The following is a 25,104-nucleotide window of genomic DNA, read 5'->3' as shown; positions in this document are numbered from 1 at the left end:
TGAAACAGTACAAATTAGATACTATACAACACAGTCCAGCAGTTATCCATAGCAGCATTTCCCCATGGATATTTTTTACAGATGGATCAAAACACTCAAATAACGAACATGTAGGGGTGGGTATATACATCCCAGAATCTGGCAAAGGAAGTGTTAAAATAATCTCAAACAGGTTAACAGTGTACACAGCAGAAGTGACAGCAATAATCATCAGTCTTCAGTGGGTAGAGGAGGTTAAACCCATTAAAGTGGTGAGTCTGCTGCTGCAATACAAAGTTTGCACACAAAATTGAGGTTTATATGAGCCTACTGAATCTGCAGCAACTAGGAATAGATGTTAATTTCTGCTGGATACCAGCACACGCTGGAATAGAGGGAAATGAGATTGCAGATAAACTTGCTAAAAATGCACTAAACGCAAATTATAATGACATTTTAGAAATGTGTTTTGGGAGATCAGAAGCAAAATCCCTAACTCATCGGGGAATAATGACATCATGGCAGGAAACATGGAATAATGACAGTAAGGGTAGAGAATACTATAAAATCCAAAAATCTCAGAAGGTAAAGGAGGAAAGAAGATGTTATCTTTTCTAGGTTAAGACTTTATTCAATTTTTTAAAAAGAAACGGGTATAATATCTAGAATATAAATGCTTTAACAAGTTATTATTTTATTTTCCCCCATTTTGTTAGTTTTTGGTTAAAGTCATGATGTTACACACTCCGATACAGTAGGTGGCGGCATGCACCTTTAACGTTGGTTTGTAGCCCGCCAGTAAAATCGAAGAAGAAGAAGAAGAAGAAGAAGAAGAAGAAGAAGAAGAATCATCATCGTCATTATCTCCCACACCTAGGCCTATCTACTACTTAAGTCACTGATATGAGAAAAACATAACAATGTGTACATAAGTTTCAGCAAGGCAGCGTAGAAAAACAAACATTTAGACCAGCTATATTTATTTAATTCTACAGGCAATTTGGTCCTGCTTGGAATAAAAGCTGCTTAAAGTGAAGTAACGTTACACATGTAGGAGGTGAATTGTATAAAATACGTTTTCACACAATGTGAAAAAAGCAATGTTGAATTGTGAAGAAATAATGAAGTAATAAAAGAGCCTTTATTTGTATGGGCTATAAGTGTTTCTGTCAAGGTTTGTTTATCGAAGTTACTGTCCAAGTATAAAGTATCTATCTGTCAGTAGTAGAAGCGTATATACTGGACAATGAAAGCGTCGGGCTTATTGCAAATGTAAACAGATACGTTTTCAGTATTGGTAGATTTGTATCCTCGCACCTGTTGCCCTAAAGCCTTTTGGACAATTTGGTTTGTTATTATTTGTTGTGTTATTTAGTGGCCTAATACCCGTTTTAAGGTGAGATCGAATTCATCATCCACTTTTTCTTTATCAAAATGTTTCTTTGTGGGTTTGTCACTATAGGCTGAGCTTAGAGTGCAGATCCTCAGTTTGCCCACTGGTCGGCGCTGTTCACCACTCAATGTGTAGACTGAGGGGCTGGAGGTTGATTTTGCATGTTCGGCAGCAGGCTTTAAGATAAGATAAGATAAGATGAATCTTTAATGATCCCCTTTGGGAAAGCTGGCCAATTTTATCATTATTAGAGCCTACATGCCAATCAAAAAGCAGCTGGCATGGATTGAAAAAAATGCTTATGGGGGAGGGTAACAATATAATGGATCTGCTGATTGTTTATTATATATATTGGACATTTAGCACTAGATGTAAGACTTTATTTTTAGGAATGGGCTATATAGAATATTTAATCAGGTTTAGCTTACGTTAAAATAGAAAAGAATAACCAATAAGATCAACGATCTTATTGGTTATTCTGTATATATTCTGTATAATGTGACATGATTGAAACATTTGATTTCATGCTGTCATTTTTGGGGTAATTTGGCCCTAAAAAGTTAATAGAATAACGTCACGTCGAGTCTGTTTTAATAAAATGCATAAATAAAGAATAATAACGATGATCCTAATCGGTCAGTCTTACAGCAGGAGGCCTTTTTGGTAATGAGGTTTTGTCCCTCTAATTCATTCTTCTGAAAACATCGATTGGCCACACGGCCAACACTTTAATTGCTCCCATTGATTGATAGTATAAAAACACAACAATGCAGCAGCCACATAGCCCGGGTGGTTTCCCCCCTATAAGAAAGCTGGCTGAGTGAATTGGGTGTAGCTGTGTCTGTGTGCGCCTTGGCCAATGGAACCAGATCCTCCCTGCAGTGCGTAAGAGCGCGATTTAGGATTTAACCAAGTCTTTGCTGCGGGGCTGGCTGCAGTCTTCACCAGAGCCCGACGGCCCGAGAGCCTTTCAACAATGCCAGTGTAGTTTTCACACCACTTTGGAGTCAGACTGCCTCGTTTTTTTGCTAATTAAATAAAACAAACCCACGCGTTCCCTATCGAAGTATGACTGGAGTATTCGACCGGAGGATCCCGAGTGTGAAACCTGCAGACTTCCAGAGCTCCTTTCAACTCTCCACCATGCACCATCCGTCTCAGGAATCTCCTACTTTACCCGAGTCCACCACCACGGATTCTGGCTATTACAGTCCCGCCGCTGGAGTCACTCACGGCTACTGCTCGCCCAGCCCCACCTCGTACGGGAAGCCGCTCAATGCCTACCAGTACCAGTACCCGGGTGTAAATGGATCCGCTGGAAATTACTCGACAAAATCCTACACTGATTACAGCTCGTACACGACCCCCGCCTACCACCAGTATGCTGGGACTTACAGCAGAGTGCAAGCCCAGCCGAGTCCACAAGGTACGGGCCGCAGATTTTTCCATTATAGTCAGAGCAGATTATTACCTACCTATACATTTTAAATAACCGAAGAGTCGAAATTTCATTATATTTTATAATTTCTTTGCTTGTTTTTTTTCTGGCTGCTCCTCTTACATAAATATCCAGAAATGTGCAATCTAAAGCTAAGTGAATAAATAATGAATACATGCTCATTTCTGTTTATTTGAAACCGCGTGATTCAATGTGATTTTTAAGTATTATGAGAGTACACGTGCTGTCCTTTTTGCCAGTCTGGAATTAACTCGGTTTATGAAATTGGATTTTCTTGTCATTTAAGGGATACAGGTGACAACCCACAAAAAGAAAATATATATATCTATATATATATAGATATATATATATAGATATATTAAAAAGCACACATTCTTATTCTTGTTATGATTATTTTCACAGAAAAGGAGATAAGCGAGCCTGAGGTGAGGATGGTGAACGGCAAACCGAAGAAAGTGAGGAAGCCCCGGACAATCTACTCCAGCTTCCAGCTGGCCGCCCTGCAGAGGCGGTTTCAGAACACACAGTACCTGGCGCTGCCGGAGAGAGCCGAGCTGGCTGCCTCGCTGGGACTCACGCAAACACAGGTGGGTCTTCAGATACAATTTATTATTCACCCATTTTTGTTGTTTTAAATGTTTTTAATGCATCTTCATTGAAAAAATAATGGCGATTTTGGTGAGCTTTGTTTCTGTGCGCCTTTACGCACCGTGCCTCCTCTAAATCAATTGTTTCTGAGGTTACATATGAGATATTGACGGTCCTGTTTTTCGCTCTTTTTTTCCAGGTCAAAATTTGGTTCCAGAACAGGAGATCAAAATTGAAGAAGATCATGAAAAACGGCGAGCTTCCACCGGAGCACAGCCCCAGCTCCAGCGACCCCATGGCGTGCAACTCTCCACAGTCCCCGGCCGTTTGGGACACGCAGGGCCCCTCCAGGCCGCACAGCCTACAGCCACAAAACATCAACACGACGGCTTCTAACTTTTTGGAAAACTCGGGGTCATGGTACACCTCATCCGGCAGCTCCATGGCTTCCCACCTGCAGACCCCTAACTCGATACAGCACTCGTTGGCTCTTGGAGCGGGGACGTTATATTGAAAAACTCTGTTGTTCATTTCAAATCTTTTTTTTTCCTCCTTCTATGGGACTCGTGTTCAAATTTCAGAGGAATATGCAATGTATTTGATGACAGTCATAGAAGAAACGTGTAAAATGTGTAAATGTGTGCATGTAATTTATTGCATTTTGGAAGACTATTAAACGTTTAAATGGACAATGGAACTTTGAAACCGCCGGCCTCACTGCAGTCTCTTGTTATTTTACCCCTCAGTTATTTACACTGAAAATCACGACAAAGACTCACAGACATAAATAATGTTTGTTAGCCTCAGGTGACATTTCCACACCAGGTTGTAAATCACAGCTGCTCCATATTGAGATGAATGTGTAAAATGTCGTAGCCTATATCTAATCTCAGTAGTTTTCATTTGCCAAAACACCCACAATCTAGATTTATTCCGTGATTTTTATTTTTTATTTTTATTAACGATATTACGCAAATAAACTCAATACTTGTGTTGGAGATGGGGATGAAAAATATCTGCCTTTTTGTGAGAAATGTGCCTTTATGTCACTTTATGATCAGGCTCAGTTTAGTCTACATGTGCCATAATATGGAAGGAAAAGAAGGGAAGTGCAAATTTGTGACTTTATTAAACAGACATTAAGCAAGAATGTGTTATTGTAAATACATTTCTGAGAAAACATGGCTACTATGTGCCACGGTAAACCTTAACCTACCATAATAATTACACTTATACCTTAACTGAATACCTGTGTGTCTTGAACAGATTGTTTTTTTTTTTTCTATATTAGTTGTGATTTCTGCAGAATAACATTAGAATATTTTATAGAGACTAATATTGTGTCTGTGGAAGTCAGAAGTGGCTCCTTTCCTTCATAGTATTTTTATACAATCTGATTTATGGTGATATAGGCTTTGTATCCTGATATTGTTATAATAATCCATAATTTCAAATTAACCCAAATTGCTACAATAATCCCACAGTATTTTTGCTACATATTTTCCCCTCATATTTAACATTCTGAAATCGTTGGATCATTTTATTATTATTATTATTATTATTATTATATTCACTACTGCCTCTGATCAGCACCAGAATGATCACCTTTTTATCAATCATAATGTATTTTAGTGGGGAACATGATTGAGCCTTTCAGTCGGTTCCAGCTCGTCTGTAAAGAAAATGCCTGCTTCTTGCAGCAGACAGTCTGCAGTCGCTCTCGCTTTGCGTCCCCTACAATTAGCCGCTTTGAATGGCAGAGAGGAGGCGAGGGGGGCGGCACGGAGATCTGAGACAATCCGCATTCCTGTGGGGGTAGACCGGCTCCAGAGCTCTGCCACTCCCGGCCGCAGCCCACCTTCCGGGTAAAATAAAAAAAGGGGGGGAAAAAAGAAAAGAAAAATCCTCCACAATTTCACCATGTTATTAGCAGGCAGTAATACCAGCGCTGCCGCTGCGAAACCGCTAAACAAACCGCGCCACTGTGAGAAACATTGGGGATTTGAAAATTGATCTAATTGAATTTTCCCGGCCATATGCACGAAGATCATATGAGGGAGTTTTTACAGACGAACATGTTGCACAAAATCCTCCCTCGCCCCTCTCTCTCTGTCTCTCCCTCACACACACACACACACACACTAAACAATACTGCATCTGACCCACACACTGACCCATGCATGTTACCATTTCCACCTGACACAGAATCCTCTTCCTCTTCCTGATTGCAGCCTACTGTATACCCTTTACTCACACACACACACACACGCACACTGGAGCAAAATGCTGCAGAAAATGCTCGTCTTCATCTGAAAACGCCACAGTGCTTGTTGTTGTTTTCAGCCTAATTTCTGCTGTAGGCTAAACGGCAGTCCCGTAATTACAATGCGAGCAGGTCACTCGAGAAATTTGGATTTTTCACATCGCACGTGCGCGCGCTCAAGAACACTCAGGCGCGCGCACAACCTCGTGCACAGATGCACACACAGGCCTTTTACATCCCTCTCATAACACACACACCACTACTGTATGTCTCCTTTCTCTCTCTCTCTCTCACACACACACACACACACACACTCACACACACTCTAACACACACACACTAGTAGTGCCATTATATCGAGAGCCCCCGTTTATTTCCAACCGAACATTTTCCACTCAGCTAGTTTCCCCCGTTTTGCAAATCGAGTCTAAATAATGACAGTTAGCTTTACTGGACAGCTTCAACTGTAACACTCCACAATAATTATTCTCCAGGATTAGGGCCTCCATTATCATAATCTGGACATTGACAATTACCTATAATTTGCAAAGATGCGCTTGGTTCTTGATTGCAGAGGGCTTTTTTTTTCAAGCTCGCCATCACTAAACAGTGACAGTAATAACAGCTAATTTTGCAGGCAATATATAAGAGCTTACCGGGGTGTGCAAACACTTTCCCACCTGGATTTGCTTATTCAACCACCAGCAGTAAAACCGTGCGGCGCTGTTTGCTTAGTCTATGTTAGAGAAGCGGAGAAAGGTAAGGATGAGTCTTATATTTTCTTGTCCTGTGACTGTTCCTGTGACACTCTTGACTGAACGTTACTCTTCAGTAAGCTCTGAGCTGAATCGTGTAGTCGGGACTATGACAGATAGATGGGGGGCGGGGGGGAAATGTTGTATTTTCCTAAAATCGCATGTCTTTTTTTATTTATGGGAGAGCATATTTGGTTAGTGGATGTCTTTATGGGGGTTGTTCCGGCGCTGTTGAGGTACACATGTTCATGTGGTAATGTTGTGTGAAATCTTGTCAGGTGCTGTAGGAGCTTTATATATGAGAAGCCTGCTGGCTCATGCTGATAGAGCTCCTAGAGCAAGACGTGACACATCCCTCCCTGCACTCCCCACCCCCTGCACTTTACATCTATCTATCTATCTATCTATCTATCTATCTATCTATCTATCTATCTATCTATCTATCTATCTATCTATCTATCTATCTATCTATCTATCTATCTATCTATCTATCTATCTATCTATCTATCTTCAGTCTCAAACTCATCTGATTTAGCTCATCAAAGCCTTTTTTTTACACTTGCAAAACATGATGAAACGTGTCAGTTCTCGGAGCTGAATAACACAACTGCGTATTTGTGAGCTTTGTTGATGTTTACTCGACTGCTGCTTCGGGCTCCCTGGAGCCTGCAGATCAGGGTGCACATGGCCCAGGAGCAGATAGGCCCCAGTCTGGGGGCCCAGGTAGGCTGAATGTGCGCCAGTGGGACATCCGCGACTTGACAGCTGCATGAAGCTTTTCAGCGTTGTAATTTCAGATAATATCCCGAGCGCTCACTCTTCTCAGCAATTTGTATATGAATAACCGAATAATTTTCCCTTTTGTTCCATCTGTGCTACCTCAAATCCAAATAAAGATGCCTTTTAGTATTAAAAGTGGTAGAAAATTACAGGTAATTATCTTTGACGGTAAAAACGCTGTAATCAGCGGGCTACATCAAAAATTACCCTAATTATGCCTGCATTTATGAGAATGGGGAAAAAAGCCTCACTTGGATAAAAACCCACAAATTGTCCCAAATATCTCCTTCATATTGAACGCCACTGCAGCTGGCTGCTTTGTTCAACATCGATCCCGTGGAGCTTGGCATTTAACGGCCTGCATTAGGACGGAGAGAAGGGAGAAAACATTTTGTCAATACTTAGAATAATTGAGGGTGAAATGACAAGATAAGCTGGACCTGGAGCAAATGTCTTTCGAGGTGAATGTAGACAGCAGCGGGGCAGGGTAAGTTAATTTCCTCCGGTGTTGAGTGCATTTGATAAATCTATACACTGCAGCTTTCTTCATCAGCCTCTGAGCGCTTTGGATTTATTTAAAATGTTTACTCTGATGAAATGGGCTTTTCACTGAGCACTGTGTCATTAACTTATGTTCATGTTGTCTGTTATAAGCTTGTGCACACCAGGGTGACGGGAAATAGGCCTGTTATAATGTGATGTTGGCCCAATATGAAGCATAAAAAGGCCTAGTTTAAAATGCTTTTTTTTTTAAAATCATGCAACAGCAGGCATCTGTTTTGAGTCACGGTTTACTCAATCTGACAAAACATAAAAAGTGTATGTACAACTAAACTCGCAGATTATATTTACAGACAGACAATTTGCTTGGTTTTGCATGTTGGAGAAACAACCAAAAAAAAAGCAGTCAGGAGTCCACCATGGCTGAAGGTTCTGGGCGCCACAGCGCATGGAGAGTGTAAGCAGTCTTTGCCCCAAAGTGGCTTGAATGTCACTGATAATATTTGGTATTTTGACGTTCAGATGTTGACATGAATGAAAGCATAACAAATATGCGAGCCCACTGAACAGCCGTGTACGCTAAAAAAAAAAAAAAAAAAAAGGTTAGTTCCCTTGTCTGTATCATCACACCGAGGCTGGGCTGCGTTTTATCCTTCAGCAGAGGAGCAGCAGAGGGGTGGGGGGGGGGTTCTCCTCTCCAGCATCCAGTCTCTTCTGCTGACACAAATTGTAGGCTACGTTGGAAACTGCATGGCGGAGATCCGGAGGCCTCCAGACAGCTCGCTGACCTTCTTGCCTCATCAGTCTATCTCTGCATTGAATCTTGATGTGGGGAGGAATACCAGTGAGAGTAGCCGGGCATGTAGCTGTTGGCCGGCATGTTTACTCCTTTGGAAGAGGCCGAGACGTCCCATATTGGAGGGATGGTCGGAGAGCGCGGGGAGAGGGACATGGAGCCCGGTATGGGGTCGCTCTCGTGCGGGTTGCCGCCTTGCTTCAGCAGCTTCTTGAACTTTGACCTCTTATTCTGGAACCAAATCTTTACCTGCAGGAGAGGACGAGAAGGGCGCGTGCAATTAGGGAAATACATGTGGATAAAGAGCCTGTTGTGAAAAGGTGGGTTAGTTTCTGCAAAATTGTAAGTATTAAACAATAAATAGATAGGGAAGATAATTCCCAAAACAAAAACACAAAACCAAATAATAGTAATATCCCAATCTTTATTATAATTATATATATATATATGATGATTTGCAGGTGTTGATGTAAAAATCCAGAGTGTAAATTCCTCCTCATACCTGGGTTTGTGTCAGTCCTAGAGAGGCAGCCAGCTCGGCGCGCTCCGGTAAAGCGAGGTACTGTGTTTGCTGGAAACGGTGGTTCAGCGCTTGAAGCTGCAAACTGGAATAAATTGTCCGAGGTTTGCGAATCTTCTTGCCTTTCCCATTAAAACGAATCTCCCCATTTTCAATCACTGTCGTTTTCTGCTGCTCTGCAACAAAAACAACCAATGTTATTATTCAAAAACCTACAGCCTTGGTGTCTTCATGTCAACATGTCAAACGGCTGAAATATCCCGGGAAGGTGGAGATGAATTCAGAGGCGCCGAATGAAACTGTCTAAAAATGAAAATTCAGGCTGATAAACGTTGACATCTCGCATTGCCTTTAAGCGCCGTGGCAGCCACAATCCTCGTACGCTGTCATATTTAGGATATTGCTGGTAATGACATGTCAATTAAATGCTAATTACAACATTCAAGGCGTGCGGGCTGCTTAATTTTCACGAGTAGTTGGTGAGGATTGCACGGCCGTGATGATCACACCCCGGGCATTAAAACAGGTTTTGTGGGAAGTGAGGGGAGTGCTAAACGGGACATCTAAACAGGCTGAGAAGGCTATAGGCTGGATCTCGAATTATCCGGTGGCATTTACGCACGGTTTTCTTCGATGTAATCGCCCACCTACGCTTGAAAAGATCATTTGTCCGAATTTGGAGTGGCCGTGCGATGACTTGGGCACTACACCAACACTGACAGGGAGAAAAGGTTTGATCCCCACTGTGGGCCACCCATACTAAAAGAAGGTATGCGCTAGTGCTACTGTCAGCCGCCGGGGATGGACATGACGCGGTGCATTTTTCCACTTGGCTGGTGAAAACGGGGTCTCTTACCTGTGCCGTCTAACCTTGTCTGTCCTCCCGTGTTGTTGTGATAGGATGGCAGGTACGGGCTGTGGTGCGGATGGCTCACGTAGGGGTAGGGTAACGACCTGTTGTAGGTGTTGGTCCCGGTGTACGGGGTGTTGTCGTGCTGGTGGTGAGCGTGTGAGCCGGAGTGGAGACAGTGCAGCGGGTAGTGCCCGCTGGCCATCGACGGGGAGCTCTGCTGTGAGTGCGACTGCTGCCCAAACTCCATGAAAGCAGACTTGGACGAGTCCTGAGCCTCCAGACCGTCAGCCATCGTAGTCATGGTCATCATCGAATTTTCTGCCTTGAGAGCACTCACCCCCCTCTCTCTCAAGACCAAATCGGTTTTCTCTCTCTCGCTGTGCTGTTGTCTCTCTCCCCTCTCCACCGCGAACAGATATTGTCCTATTAACACCCGAATTTTCCAGAGGCGTCTTTATTTCCCCCCTTGTCCTGTGATATTCTCACCCAAAGTGGCTGAAGGTAGGCATAAGTTAAGGGAGAGATTTTTAGGTGGATTCTGTTAAAATTGAGCCCTTGCTTCCAGACTTGATGCAGACACTACAAGTAAAATGGTTTGTCTCCAAAGGGCAGCGCCTCCCGATTGGTCATCCAACCCAACGTCATCAGTGCTCTGTGCTTCACGGAGACTTGAGCTGGAGTTAACCCACCTTACCAGCTCCCACCACAACTATGGGGGAAATAATATATGGTGGGAAAGACGCATAATTCTTACAGACAAGCATCACACGTAAAACCAGCTCTTTTGGAATTGCCGAGTCGATTTTGTTTTTTACCCAAACCCCCAAATTAAACACGACGCGCAATATATGGTGCGCACTTTGTTTTAGCCCGACGAGCCAGCAGTCTATATGTGCTTCTCTTTTTCTCAACGTCTAACTCCTCCTCCCCTCAGGAATTAATTACTTATAGGAAAGCATCACACAAACATCCTTTTTTTTAAATAATGTTAAAGTCGAAATTGATTTTCAAACCAAATACCAATAAATTGTTTACAAGATGACCACACACAGGGAAAATATCCGTCTTTACAAGTCATCTATCATCTTTTAGAAGCATTACATTTTTTTAATCAAATTTGTAAACATTTGCAAATGAATGTGGAATAATCCCAGTTATATTAAACATACATTTAAATAGGTTTTTTTATATATAGATTATTGATTTGAAGATTATTATTTATACTAGAGAAGTGATCTGTTTTATGTCAAGGAAACTCCTGAAACAGGTGGAATAGCATTGGAAATAAGTGAAAATAGGCCTACAACTCCACGGATTTTTTAATTTACAAATGAGAATTTTTGCATTTATTTATTATCTTTTACAAAGAATAACTGATTGTCAAATTACTTATTTTTTGCAGTGTAGTATTTGATGTCGCCTAATGAGCAGTGCCTCTTTAAGCCCCCCTTTGCTGTGAAAGTAACATATATTATAACTGTTCGTTTCTCCTGGGGCTACTGACCATATGATTAAGGATCTTCAGACAATTCAAAATACAGCACATGTGACACATCAAATAACAATATGCCTGAGGTACAATAGGTTATTTTGCAGATAGAAGGGTGGATACCGAGATAAACTGACAGTGTCTTTTATCCCTGTTGTAGTATGAGGCCTGATAGGGTCCTCAATATATGTAAATTATACAGTTTGCCTCTGAGGGCTGCGATGTTCGATTCGCAAATAAGAATAAAATGCTATTTCCGCTCATATTAATGCAATAGGTATTCAAATCATGTTTTGCACCACTTTCACCACATTTTTTGCCGCAATGTAACATTCAGCAATTTCCACCCCCCTCCCAAAAAAAAGCGATGAAAAATAATTATGGTTGCAATCAAGTTACTACGAAAACCTATTTGATTAGCGGCCACACTTTACTCAAATTGCAGCTATAAAATTAAGAACAATTCGCCTGTAATGATTATGGACTGGATTTATTTTGGGAGGGTGGAATAAAAGTGGATATAGCATAAATTATCCCCTAATTATACGCCAGTGTCGCCTCAATTATCCTCTTATCAAAAATGGTTGTCTAAATGCAGCGTTTAGTTTCAATTTTCTCCTTTTCTGTAACAAGAACTTGGTACCTTGCTATTATCGTCAGCTACGGTTGTTATTTACTTTGTGGGATTTAAAAGTGCACAACCCAGCCGGATAATCATTTTACAGCAGCGGACCAAGAGAGGAGCACAGAGGCAGAGATGTGAGCCGAAACACATCCAGACGGACTGGTTTTATCCATCCAGACTCTCTTAGATGAATTTAAATTATGGTAAAAAATCAGTCTTTGTCGTCAGGAGGGCTGCAGGTAAGAGCTTCCTTTGAATGCTTTTTGTTTTTGTGTCCACTGACATTGATGAAAGATTTTATTGCCTCTGATAATTCAGCATTTTAGGTACACAGTAGTGTGGCCGTGCAGACCTTACAGAAGTCAGCACACCTTGGTCACCCCTCAGTGATCTAACATAGTGGCCAATTCCCCTGCCCGTGTTCCACTTGAACACGCAGCGGAGAAACCAGATCCTGTACCTTTTCTAATCGCCTTTGAGTGCTACTACAAAGACAGACCTACATGCTTTGCAGCGATATTAGTTGCTTTCCTGCGGGCTAAAATCTCCGGGCTCGATTGAATGAGACATCTTCATTCTTCAGGTTTTGCAGCATCATCTGTGCGCCCACCGCAGGATTATTAAGTTGCCGGATAACTAATGTCAAAGTCTTGGTGTCCCGCAGGCGTGTTGGGAGGCTTTTCTAGCCACACTGAGATTAAGTGAAGTGGTGAAAGGACGGATTTGTTTGAATAGAGAGAACATGACATACTCGACCTTGGTGCTTTTGAAATGTTTAAGATGTAGCCTATTGCATGCATGCATGCTGACAGCCGTGTCTAATTGGCAAGGCACGTGAAGAAGCCGTCGGCCTATATAGGATGTTATCAGTGGACAGAATTAATAAACGATCGTTTAATTTCGTTTAAAATCAATCTACGTTTGTGCCAAATGTTTGTAACATTTACAACATGAGACTTGATGCCCCTCACGCACGCTTCACCTGCCGTATCATGCCTCCTGTTGTACTCTGCCCTATTAGGAGTTCATAGCCTTGTTCTGGAGAGAAATTATTTTATATTTCACTTCGTCAAAATGTCAATCACAAAATGAACAGCGTTCAGCTGCAAATCTAGAAATCACTTTGTCCCTAAGTAGATGATTGACCTTCAGCACAATCAATGGCCGTGGTGGTTTAACAGAAGTGGTCTTTATTTCCAGCTGTCTTATAAACGCTGATGAATGACTCTCTAAAATCACTCCAGGCCTGGGATTTCCCTGACATCTACTGTCTGCGCCGGGATACATGAAAGCTGAGAATATTTTACATTGTGTTTGTAGGTGTAACCTGGCGTTATTTTATGGTTAACACAGTCGCTGTCAGTTTGAATATTATCAAGGCGGGATAGGCACCTTAACCTAAATTGGTAATATCAGTAAGCTCTTAGGCAAGGTCCTTTAGCACATATAACACGGTTGATTTATGCAGAAACTGCCACTAGTTCCTTCTCTTCTCTCTCCTCCTCTCTCTGAACGTGTGTCACTGGCTTTTTTTTTTAAACTCCGCGCGTCTTTTCTTGTCTATCTGGCCACACGTGTTAATCATATCTGATACACGGAGTTCCAGCAGGACACAGGTCATAATTTTAGCGAGTGGCTGGGCGTTTGCGGTCGGTTCCTCTAACAGCTATTGACTGGATCGCATGGAAAGCCACCTCCTTGGCTACTCGGGGACCCGGGCGGTTGGGGACGCAGAGGCTTGTCACTGCAGAGAGAGAGAGAGAGAAAGAAAGAGAGAGAGACCGAGAGGCACTTAAACAACATGTCTCCCTTCTCCACAACGCATAGCCACTGGCGCTGCACAGACAGCCAGGCGTCGACGGCTTTCCATCGCTGCCGTGTGAAGGGCGGGAAGTGGCGAGGGGACGCGCAGATGCATACTACACACAGCTGTCAGTTTAACATGGTTCATTCCAACTAGATTCACCCCACTTTTTCTCTCTCACACACAAACACAGCCACATCAGCCCAAAATGATCATCGATCAGCCTTTAAAGCTCAAGTAGAATTCATCCGTGCCCAAATGGTTGCGCACCGCTTTTACGCACGCAAATTGCGCACAGCGTACTAATGCAAACCCACTTATGTAAAGCTTTGATGTGTTTTGTAAAAGCGCACAAGTACACCAAGAAAAATTAGTGCGGTTTTGTCATAAGGAAAACCATGCGCTCCCAGGCAGATGACTGTTTACAATAAGTTTTGCATCATAAATTAGGATTGCATTATCCCTCGAGTAAATAGCAAAATTGGCATATGCATGGCCCCAGGTGCAGGCGAGGACCTTCAGATGGACCCAGTGTAGCGTGATGGTAGTGGAGCTAAATGACCACAAATAAGCAAAGGCCTGCATCACTCTTCACAGCCTCTCATAGACTAATGGATTTAATTTGGCACGGCTGAAGCTGCACTGGTCCTACTCAGGGCCCGAGTCCTAATTAAGACTGCTTGTTTCTCTTGTCGCCTTCTCTCACTGTATGTTTAGGTTCACCTGAGTGATTGCGTCGCTCGGTTTCCTGCACCACCAGGCAGATGGTTTTTATATTTTGTCGTTTGTTTCCGAAATGGTGAAAAGAAACGAAGGCCAATAAACCTGAAATTCAGTCATTTGGGGAAGTGTAATATGCGTTCAAATCCTCATCCGCAGAAGGGTATGGAAATGGCCACAGTGCCCTTACATGTCTGGCCATATTATCAATATTATTAAGACAACAAATGGAAAAATAGCTGAGGAGGAAGATATAAGGGTTTAACATACACGTGTTGTCTCCTATTGGCAGGTTTAAGTCCAGAATATCCATACTAATATAAAAAATGTTTATTAGTTCAGGAAATGGCTTTACATGACCTGGTGAACACGCCTAACTGTATGATCCTGTACACCAAGTCAAAAACAAAGGAGCTATATCCAAAAAGTTGATCTGAATTTTATGTTGATGACAAATAGGACTGGTGAGATCCGGGGGGTGCATTGGTCCCCCCTTTTTTTCTTCTCTCGACTTAATACGCGACATTATTAGGTCTGACAGCACAGTGGTCGGTCTTGAAGGAGAGGATTTGGTCGATAGATGACAGACAGGAAGGCCAGCAATCATGGGCTCTTTTTTTATCAGAATGTACTGTTCGATGCCGTTTATCCCTGATGATAGAAAATTGCTCTGTTGCCAGGACGCTGCCGCCGAAATAGAGGGCAGGAGCAACATTTCCATTTTCCAGTTTGAAAGCCATTGAAATGAATTAGTAAAAATGAAAAAAAAAGAGGAAAAACGAGAAAGAATCCTCCTGGTAAACAAAGGGAAGCAAACAAAGATACCATTTTCTTTTGCCGAGAATTCACCCTGCTCATTTCCCTTTTTTTTTCTGCAGCAGAGTGAGGGTTTTACTTCAACAGTTGCAAATCACATGCTTGGCTTCTAATGTAGTCCAAGGCCCGGGCCTACTTCAAAGACAATCATTTATTTCCCAACCTCCTGGAATAATTAGAGCGCCTTTTCATCTGTCGTGACAGAGAGAGAGAAAAAAGAGGGAGAAATTAAGAAAGAATATTTGACAACGAGGAGCATTAAGCAAACTCCTGGAATATTTAACCATTAAGCAAAGGAACAGTAACCTGTCACAGTGGGAGGAAACAAACTGAATACTGAAGGACGAAATCTGGTTTTATCAGAATTTAGAAAAACCTGTGTTGTAAAAGGCTGATCACACATAGTAGATAAAAAAATATACGTATGTGAAATATACTAGTCGTCAATTATTGCACCGCCTTTGCTTTTAATATTTGCTATTCTCAAGCATTTTGCGTCTAAACATTATTAGCAATATTAATATTATTATTAGTGGGCTATTATTCCATGCTGCTGTTGCTGCTTTTATCGCCATAATCATCATCATTACATTAGTCACATCACCAGTTCGTTTAAATCTTGTATTTTGGTGTTATGCTGCAGACAGTCTTTAAAACAATCCCGTCAAAACACTAAAATGTCAAACTTGAATAATAACATTTTTTTTAAACTGAATAAAACAGAAACATTATTGTAGAAGGTTTAAAAAACAAGCAGGATGGATAGTTTTAGGCCTAGTATGGTTTTTTCGTCAAGATAATATAGTTAACTGTAATCTGAGGATTATTTATCAGTGACACAGACGGATCCTGTGGCGAGGCCATCATCCTACAGGAGGGGGTTACTGTTTGTGTCCGAGCAGGCAGGTGGTTTAAAACCTCCACAGGCTCTGAGCGCGCCTCCAGTGCGCGCCACGCGCTGCATGGAGCCTGATAGATGGATAAATGACTCCCGAAGCACTGGATTATATGGGATATAATAAAGAATACTAAATGTCCCACCACAACTGTGTCAGTCCTTGTAGGAGCAGAATAACAGGCTGTTACAGTGGTAACATTATTACAGGAACATTATTTTTCGTTTGGGAATTAATGGTAATTAAAATGGCTGGATTCTTAATGCGGTTTGGCATCTGTCGAAGCAACCTATACTAATCTCGATTACAAATGCGAGGGATAAAAGTATGTTTTTACTGAATAATTGAGAAATACATTAAACTCAGTAGGTTTACACAATTCTTTGTTGCACACCACACATGTATCCTGTAATATTAAAGACAAATAGCTCACCTTTTTATTATAAATGTAGTTATATGCTTTGTAGGCCTACATGGACTAATGTGAACAGTTTTATGGGACTAAACATGTCTTTAAAGGAAAATGATGACAGTGAGACTTACAATTTTGGAGCATATGCTGGATAAATAAAGCCACTATTGACCAATTAAAATCTCACTTAGACCTGAGACTGAGGCTCATCTGCAAATGCAACCAGATGAAACTCATAAAAGAGAAATAAACACCTAGAAAAAGTACTAAACTCTCCATGAGGCGCTTTAAAATGGCACTGGAGAAAATATAGACTGCTATTGATCTTATGCAGGATTAAACTTGATACAGAAAAAACTGTGAAAATACTGAAAAACTCCTGTTGGTGGGAATATATGGTAGAGGCATCTCTCACAAGAAAACACCTTCACTTACATATCCTCCATGCACACAACAGTACAAACTCATAACAAAATAGTGTGTGCTCCAACAGGAAAGTCCTCTCTCATATAGGAATGAATGCATCACTAGAGGAAGTGCTGCACACAATAGCCAACACTGACTGCAAAATAAAGGAGCTTGAAATTTAAGAGCACGGTGTGAACTGAAGTGGAAAAAAAGTGAAGAGAAAAGGAGTCACACCTGGTGAAATATGGTGTGGTGGGCGAGCGCGTCTCAGATGCTGCTCGGGTTCTCACGAGCTGTGGGGTTGTAGGAGTTTGTCAGGTGAGATGATAGCTGTGGACCTTTGTCTGCTGCACCTTAAGACACTCCTACCTGAAACTGCATTTCAGATCAGGCTGGGTTTTGGTTTGTCCTTGTGCTCTTCCCTCTTAAGTCATCGTCTTGCACGCAGAAAGTTGGAGCAACTGGTATTTGTGCAAACCCTACATTTTCATTTTCCAATCAAAAGTTCAAATTGTGAGTCTCCACATTAATTTCTGGTGATTTTGCATTGAAGAAAAGAGAAAAGAAACATTCCTTTTCAGGCTGACAAATGTTTAGTTACCGTAGTACAAGTGCAAAGACCTAATCAATTTTCTGTTTTCTTTAAGGACACATCAGATCACGTAGTAAAAAAGTTTTCTTTGTTCCACAATTTAATTATAACCTACAAAATAATAATAAAGCTGAAAGCTTTTGTGCTTTTATAGTTAACACATATTTTGCACTAAAAACAATTAAATCACCAATCTTTTTCTCACAGCTCTCACCTGCATCATCATCATCATCATCATCATTATTATTATTACTAGTATTATTACTAGTATTATTAGTATAATTATAATCATCAGCCTCATTACATTCATCACATCTCCAGTTCGTTTTAAAGTGTTTAAATCTTGTATTTGTTATTATATTGCAGCTAATCTTTAAAACAACCCCGTAAAAACACCAAAATATAGAATAGGAAAAATAAAAAATATTAGAAAAACTGAATATTACAGAAATATTATTGTGGGAGATTTAAAAAAAAAAAAACAAGCATAATGTCAGACAGCACTCATTGCTGAGCACTACAGAGACACATTTAAAATCCCTTAAATAATGTCACAGGATTATATAAGCTACACTAAAACCACCCATAGGAAACTACATTGGCTACACTGTGCTACACATATAATGCAAGGCATTAACATTATTTCGTTTTAAAGTCAACATAGGCACAGCTAAAAACTGCTAATAAAATGATCAGTCTTTAGTATTTTTGGAGAAAATAAACAATGCAAACAACAGAAAAATATCAGACAAAATCTCATCAATTCAATGGCCTTTCAGATTTAGTGACCTTATGCAGCATTATGACAAATGTCTCATTCTTGAAATGAAAAAGAGGTTACAGTTTTTGAATCAAGCAGGATAAACATCACGTGGGCCTTGAAAATTAAAATATGAGCTTTCTAACAGAATCGTATAAACTGCTGTGAAACACTTGTAAGCAGGACAGTCCAGGGTCCTCTGAGTGAACACACCACAAATCACAGATCAGCTTAATGATTTGGCCAGGAGATCATGTCCATAGCCAGCTGCACAATATCACAGTTATTAATTTGTTGCCTGGAAAGCCCTCAGGGCCTTTATTTTCATTTGCTTTGAACTGTCAGATTGGAGTGGAGAGATTTTTAGGACTTTGTCCATTTTGGTGAAGTGAAGGTAGCCAATTATTGTCATCATTGCCCTTGAAAATGCATTACGCCTCACCTGAGGGCTCACTCAATCAAAGAGACTGAAGGGGCGATTAACAGATGACTTCTGACCTTAATCCATCGCAAAATCACCCAAAAGAGCCAGACGGCAATCAACATTTCTCGTTCAGTTTCATGGTGCAAACTTTCTTATTGTTGGCATCTAACCTTGGACATCATAATGGCAAATCTGGGTTTGGGACCTTGAACATTGCCTTTCAATATTATTGTTTGAAAATGGATTTGCCACATTCATTCTAAGTTTGTTCAACCTTGAATATTTCTGAGTGAATCAAACAGAGCAATTTCAGGTTGTCAATCTCTTTGTTTCATTTCTATGAAACCTGTCAATTTCATGATTTAATTGGTGACACTTTGCTTTAAGTCCCTCTATTTAGCATTTATTAGCATTATGTAAACATTTAATAAATGCTTTGTAATACTATGCAACCTTTTATTAAATGCTGCTTATAAATGCTACATAGGGAGACTTAAAGTAAAGTGTTACCGTTTAAGGTTAGTTCAGATTATTTAAAATGAGCTTAATTAAAGAAAATTAAAAACATAAATAGCCACAATATGGTGTCTACAGAGAGTTTAAAATCAAACCATAAAAATGAAATAAATCAAGAAATAACCTTTGCATCATTATGCCTGAAACTACTGCATGGCCTGCAGTTTTAATTCAGTTTAAACAAGTTCATTGTGCCTTCTGTCAAGCTTTCTCTGGTGTATTGTAGGCCTGGCCATTAACATGTGAGTGCAGCTTCCTCACCTGGGGAACTTAAATGATGAACATGAGTCAGGCGTCATGTCCTGGTGATAGCCTTTTCACTGATTTTGTTTCCCCACCTGAATAATTCAAATGAGCACTAAGCCAGTGAATATACAGCGTGGTGTTTTTAATTTCAACAATCAGCAAAATGTGAAATAGATTTTTTTTATTTTTAGGAAGATAAATGCTGATGAATAATTTTCTTTTCTCTTTTGTCTCCCTGTGTTCCCCTCTCCAATATCTCTCCCTGGCTTTTCCATCACGCCCACCTTCCTCTCATGTTCTCCATCACCCCATGCATGTCCAGCCACTGGTCTCCATCTCTCCTCCATCCTGTCCCCTTCTCTCCTCTCCATATTCCTCTTCATACCCACTCTACCCCTCTCTTCCTCTCCCCTCAACCTCAAACCCCCACCCCCCATAGGTACGCCTCCATCCCCTCTTGGCAGCTCCATCTCTTCCTCGCCTCCCCCCTGTCTCTCCTCCCTCCTCTCCCTGGTTGGTTTCCACAGCTGTGGTGAGTGAGGGGCAGATGACCGGAGAATTGGCCCCTGGGAGAGCGCTGAGCCATCCTGGTGCTATTAGGCTCGTGGCTAATAATAGGTGTTTCAGACCAGGGGAAGATCAATCAGGGGGAATCATGGGGAATGTTCGGAGCAGCGCTTTTTACACATCGGCCCAGATGGATGAAATTACACTTGTCAGTTTTTAGTTGCATTACTCCCAAATTGGTTGTCTACTCTTTTTTTCTCTCTCTCCCTCCCTCCCTCGCTCTCTCTCTTCTCTCCTTTCTCTCTCTTTGCCCTCATTCATGTGTCAGTGGCCTGCTAAAGGGATTCGACAGTGAAATCCCTGTCATTTTTGTCTTTTCCCTGTTTAGCCCTCCGCCAGCAACTCTGTTGCCTGCATATGCACTTAGAAGAAATCAGTTTAAGATGTTGTCTTATGGCTTGGGCAATTTCCATGTTAAAGGCAAGTGTACAGCTGACATTCTGTATGTGCTCTGCATGTGTAATAAAACAATTTGATTGACTCATTCTCAAACACTCATAGGAGAGTCGAAACGATTAGTCCATCAACAGGAAATTAATCGGCAACTCTTTAAATAATAGATTCATTATTTTACTGATTTGTCCAGCCAAAATGCCAAATGTTCAGTGGCTTGCAGCTTTTCCAATGTCAGCAGTTGCTGCTTTTGTCTGTTTTATATCATTGTAATTTGAATATTTTGGAGGTTTTTAGACTGTTGGTCGGACAAAACAAGACTTAACCATGGGCTCTGGGGAACTGATGGACATTTGGACTGATGTCAATTTTTTGCCATTTCATAGACTAAATGATTAATCTAGAAAATAATCTGTCCTCATCCTGGTTCTGAGTGGGAAATATAGGCTTAGAATTATGATGCATTTCTAATATTAAGTTGACTCACACAAATTTGATAAATGTGTAACGTACAATAATTTTATTGTGATTGCAGACAAATCTTGTCTAATTGTATTGTAATTCAATCTGTCAGGTGCAAATGAAACCTTCATGCTGTATCTCACTGTTTGAAACTGAATAAAATTCACCACACAGTACTGACTCTCTTTGGTGTTTACTTTAAACATACAGTATGTCGATTTTTTTCACATGACAGCCTACAACAGAACTTGTTTTTGTTCTCAAAAAGGAAGCACATGAACAAAGATTTACAGGAGGATAAGAAAAACAATGAAATGATGTTGCCAGAGGTTTACATCAGGTACAAATCAAGGCTTTAAGCAGTAAAATGCTTTTCCATTTCCACCCTAATACTAAGAACACCTCTTGTGATTGATTGATTTAGACTCAAAAATTTGAAAATGCTTCACCAACAAGACAGCTCAGAATATGATAGCAGAGCCAGAGATGTGGTAATTGAATGACCTGAGCTGTAGTTTCTGCACAATTGCAGGGAGACGACAAGCTCAGTAAGGTGAAAGGGGTTTTTGCCTGGCAGTTCATGCCCACCATACAGCATATCATCTAAACCCCCTCGAGCTCCTGATGTGTTACATGATAACTAGCACAGGTGTCAGTCGGAAAGGTGACTATGGAGGCTGAGAGGGATCATTTTGAGGCAGCCACACAACAGCTATTTGTTACAGTGATTTTCACTTCTGACTTGGCGTTGACAGACTAACATGTTTAGTGCTTAAAATGCTTTCCTTGCAACTTGTCCTCACATTAGCAATTTCCCCTTGATGTGGCTACCAGCTAAGTCTCCAGCTCAAAGGGGGGTATGGTATTGATATATTAAAGTGTTTGCTTGTGTTACTCCTGTGTAAGACAAGCGGCTACTACACCCTGCCATCAAAACACTGGCATGACAATCACAGCAGAAGATTGGCTGTGTGCTACAGTAGCTGCTCTGAATAGCTCACTGGGGAGACATTTCCCCCACACTGGAAATCAATACAGCCCCCAGATGTTGGGGATCTGCCGGCCCACGGAGCAGCCTGATGCGGAGATGTTCCTCAATGTCTGATTGCACAACGGAGAAGACTGGAAACAGAAAGGCTTCTTTGACTGAAAGCACGGTGACCATGGGGGAGGGAACCAGGGCCTCTGTGAGAGAGAGTCTCCTTAGCAACGGGAAGAAAATTAACATTGACATCCTGACTTCCCAGCAAAACCCGTCCCTGGGCTTCTGCTGGATATTTCCATGGGGCGAGCAAAAAAAAAGAGAAAGAGAGAGATGTTCAAAAGCTGATATAAAGACACACACTCCCTGCTTGTCTTCCATTTATATTGAAATGAGTTTGTCCCCCTTAGCTCGGCTTGTGTGTAGTGAATACAGAGAGTCCTAATGTATGTATTTTGCTCATTTTACTGTGTCTGGCGTTTCCGCGCCTCTCCTCTGCGACTCTGTGTTTGCCTCCTGCTGTGGTAAACACAACATTGCTATGATAGCACATGCATTTCAGAAAGCTCAAAACACTGCCGAGGAGCCGAAACATTCATTCCCCACCCCACCCCCCACCCCCTCTGCCTCCGTCAGTCCTCTCCCTCACTTCCAGCCAAGGTATTCAGCTCCCATGATTGCAAACACGCATAATGACAGCATCTCCCGGGGGCCAGCGGAGGTACCCCACTGATGCTGAGAGACTCTATCCTGTCGTCACATTGCAGGAAATTTGTCGGCAGTACACATTGGAGCCTGGTGAGCTTTGGCAAGGCACCGCCAGAAGCTGTGCTGGCTGTTTTTTGTTAATAAAATGAAGTGCAAATTGTGCCGGGCTCGTATGCATTGGAACAGCTCACTGCTTCCTCCCATTACGAGGCCAGGGCGAGCGCCATGGAAGCATAAGCGTGAATACATTATAAAGTAATGAGGAAACATCCAGGAGAGGGTCACGGGGGGCGTCAAGCGGCTCCAGAGGCCTCACCAAGAGCTTTCAGTGTGCTCCGTGATGGATTAGTCATTCGCGTTTGAAGAGCGAGCGAGAGGTGGAGTTCAACAATGTTACACATAGCAACAGTTGCTAAGAGTTGCAGCGAGCGAGGCCTATTCAGTTTGTGAATATGTACAGTTGCTGCTGAGCAGGAATATAGGTGAATAGAGATAGAGCTGTTTTGTGTATCAATGATGATGATAGTGACATTTGCAACAGTGCCACATAATATTCATGAACATGGAGACATGGGTAGTGGAGAGGATGCTAATGTAAACCATTCATACCATGACATCCCAATTCCTGCCATGGCTGCAGCTGGAGCGCTAGGAAGAATCCTCTCAAAAATGAAACCAATAGTCTAGCCTGGTAGGACTTGGGAGGCCTGAGGTTTGCTCACAAGCAAATCATCCGCCCTAACAATAATTATCAAGCCCTATTTTAAACCCATCTCTCTTCGATATATCACAGAAAACGTTGAATTGGCAGTGACACACTTAACCGAGGAAGCCAGCCTTGAGTGCATTATATAGACTCTCCCTGTCAATCATGCATCACACAAACAGGTCACATGTTATGGCCTACAGTCCCGTAAGTTGGGGTGGGTGGCAACGAGGAGAAGGGGGTGGGGGAGGCTGGTTTGAGCCCAGTGCTTTAGAACCACTTTCAGTTTCTCCACGGCACAAACGCCCTCCCATTGGCATTCAGTCTCTGATGAGCCCGCCGAGCCGCAATGGAGTCGCCTGATGGAACGCCATGGCAACGGCCGACACCTGGCAAGAGTTCATCCCACCTCCTCTCTCTCTCTCTCTCTCTCCCTCCATCATTCCCAGATGCTGGAACATATTTCCCTCAGACTGACTGAAAGCCCCTGTGAACAAATAATGGGTGCACGCCAGTCTAAATAAAGTGCGGTTTATGAGTTGCGGTCAGAAACGCTCCCCCATCCCCCCTCCTCTCTTTCTCTCTCTCTCTCTCTCTTGCGCTTGCTCTCTTTTTAATGTTCTGCACAAAACAGTTGCCAACATTTTTTCCTTTATTTGGGTCCACATGGCTGGTTGGTGATTATACAAAGCCATTTTTTCCTTTCTCACAGTGAGGCACATAGTCAAATAAAAGAGAGCGGCTCCACACCAGTAGTCTGCAATCCCATTTCGTAGAATGGAACAAGGCTCCCAAGCCAAAACAAACCAATATGTCCCTTTGCCATTTTTCAGCCTCAGCTTTTCAATAATATAGACCTTAGCGCTGAATAAACCTTCTGCAGCAAGCTTTGACTCGGCTGTGTTATCAATTAATCAAATTAATCAAGACTGGAGGGAGTTTTGCAAGGCCTGTGCAATTCACCGAGAAGTTGCATAAATATTCAAGTAAACCACTGTTTGATAGAAACCACAGGAGTATTAATCACATAAACCAAACTTACTGTTGATGGAGGATCCTGTCATGTTGTTTCAGAGTTATCCACACAGAAGTTAGGTTTAAGTCTTTGTTAGTAATATTTTAAATGAGTAATTTAACTATCTTTCTAAGAGTGACCTGAGAAGACTGATATGAACTTCATGTCTTCTACAGAGCTGGAGTCAAAACATGTTCAGCCAAGGTTAGACTGGAGACAGCTAGCTTGGCTCTGTCCATAATCATGTCACCAAACCATCTGAGAAGTAATGTATGGAAGCAGTTTGAATTTGACACTACAAGTGGAACAGTTGTCGGTTCACAGTTTGTAAAACAGCTGCCTCACAGTGACGTTAGCTTGCTACTCACCGCTAATAAATGGAACTTCATTAGCTGTGCAGTGGCCAAATTGACTAGCATGCTGAGGCAAAAAGCAGGCGGGACAGGGAAATAACATGGGCACTAGAGTTGTAAGCAAACTGCGGGAGCTAGCGAGGCTAAGCTAAGAACGTGCTTCCACAAGCTAAGATTTAAACAGCATTTTTACAAACACTTCATTACCCACTATTAATGTCTTTTTACTCACTGCAGCCAAGTAGCACCCCTCCTTCTCAAATGGAAATTCAAATTAATTCGTACTTGATTTTTTGAAAAATTGACAGCCCCAACAGAGACCA

General features: G+C 41.8%; 2 protein-coding genes across 2 annotated transcripts; one reads left to right on the top strand and one right to left on the bottom strand.

The window, feature by feature from the left end:
• Window positions 1-1,809: 1,809 nt before the first annotated feature.
• On the top strand, window positions 1,810-21,193 carry dlx5a (distal-less homeobox 5a). Its single transcript, XM_044172801.1, has 4 exons — window positions 1,810-2,798; window positions 3,234-3,418; window positions 3,619-6,441; window positions 19,918-21,193. Exons 1-3 carry the CDS (start codon window positions 2,441-2,443, stop codon window positions 3,931-3,933), a joined length of 858 nt encoding a protein of 285 aa, XP_044028736.1. The 5' UTR covers window positions 1,810-2,440; the 3' UTR covers window positions 3,934-6,441; window positions 19,918-21,193.
• Window positions 7,991-11,035, bottom strand: dlx6a (distal-less homeobox 6a). Its single transcript, XM_044172803.1, has 3 exons — window positions 9,891-11,035; window positions 9,017-9,210; window positions 7,991-8,763 (listed from the first exon to the last, which is right to left on the bottom strand). The coding sequence occupies exons 1-3, from the start codon at window positions 10,195-10,197 to the stop codon at window positions 8,524-8,526; spliced, it is 741 nt and encodes a 246-aa protein (XP_044028738.1). The 5' UTR covers window positions 10,198-11,035; the 3' UTR covers window positions 7,991-8,523.
• Window positions 21,194-25,104: the final 3,911 nt, after the last annotated feature.

Source organism: Siniperca chuatsi, linkage group LG17 (genome assembly GCF_020085105.1).
Source record: "Siniperca chuatsi isolate FFG_IHB_CAS linkage group LG17, ASM2008510v1, whole genome shotgun sequence".
NCBI lineage: Eukaryota > Metazoa > Chordata > Actinopteri > Centrarchiformes > Sinipercidae > Siniperca > Siniperca chuatsi.
The sequence above is the reverse complement of the archived record's forward strand: the minus strand, read 5'-3'. Positions and strand labels throughout refer to the sequence as shown.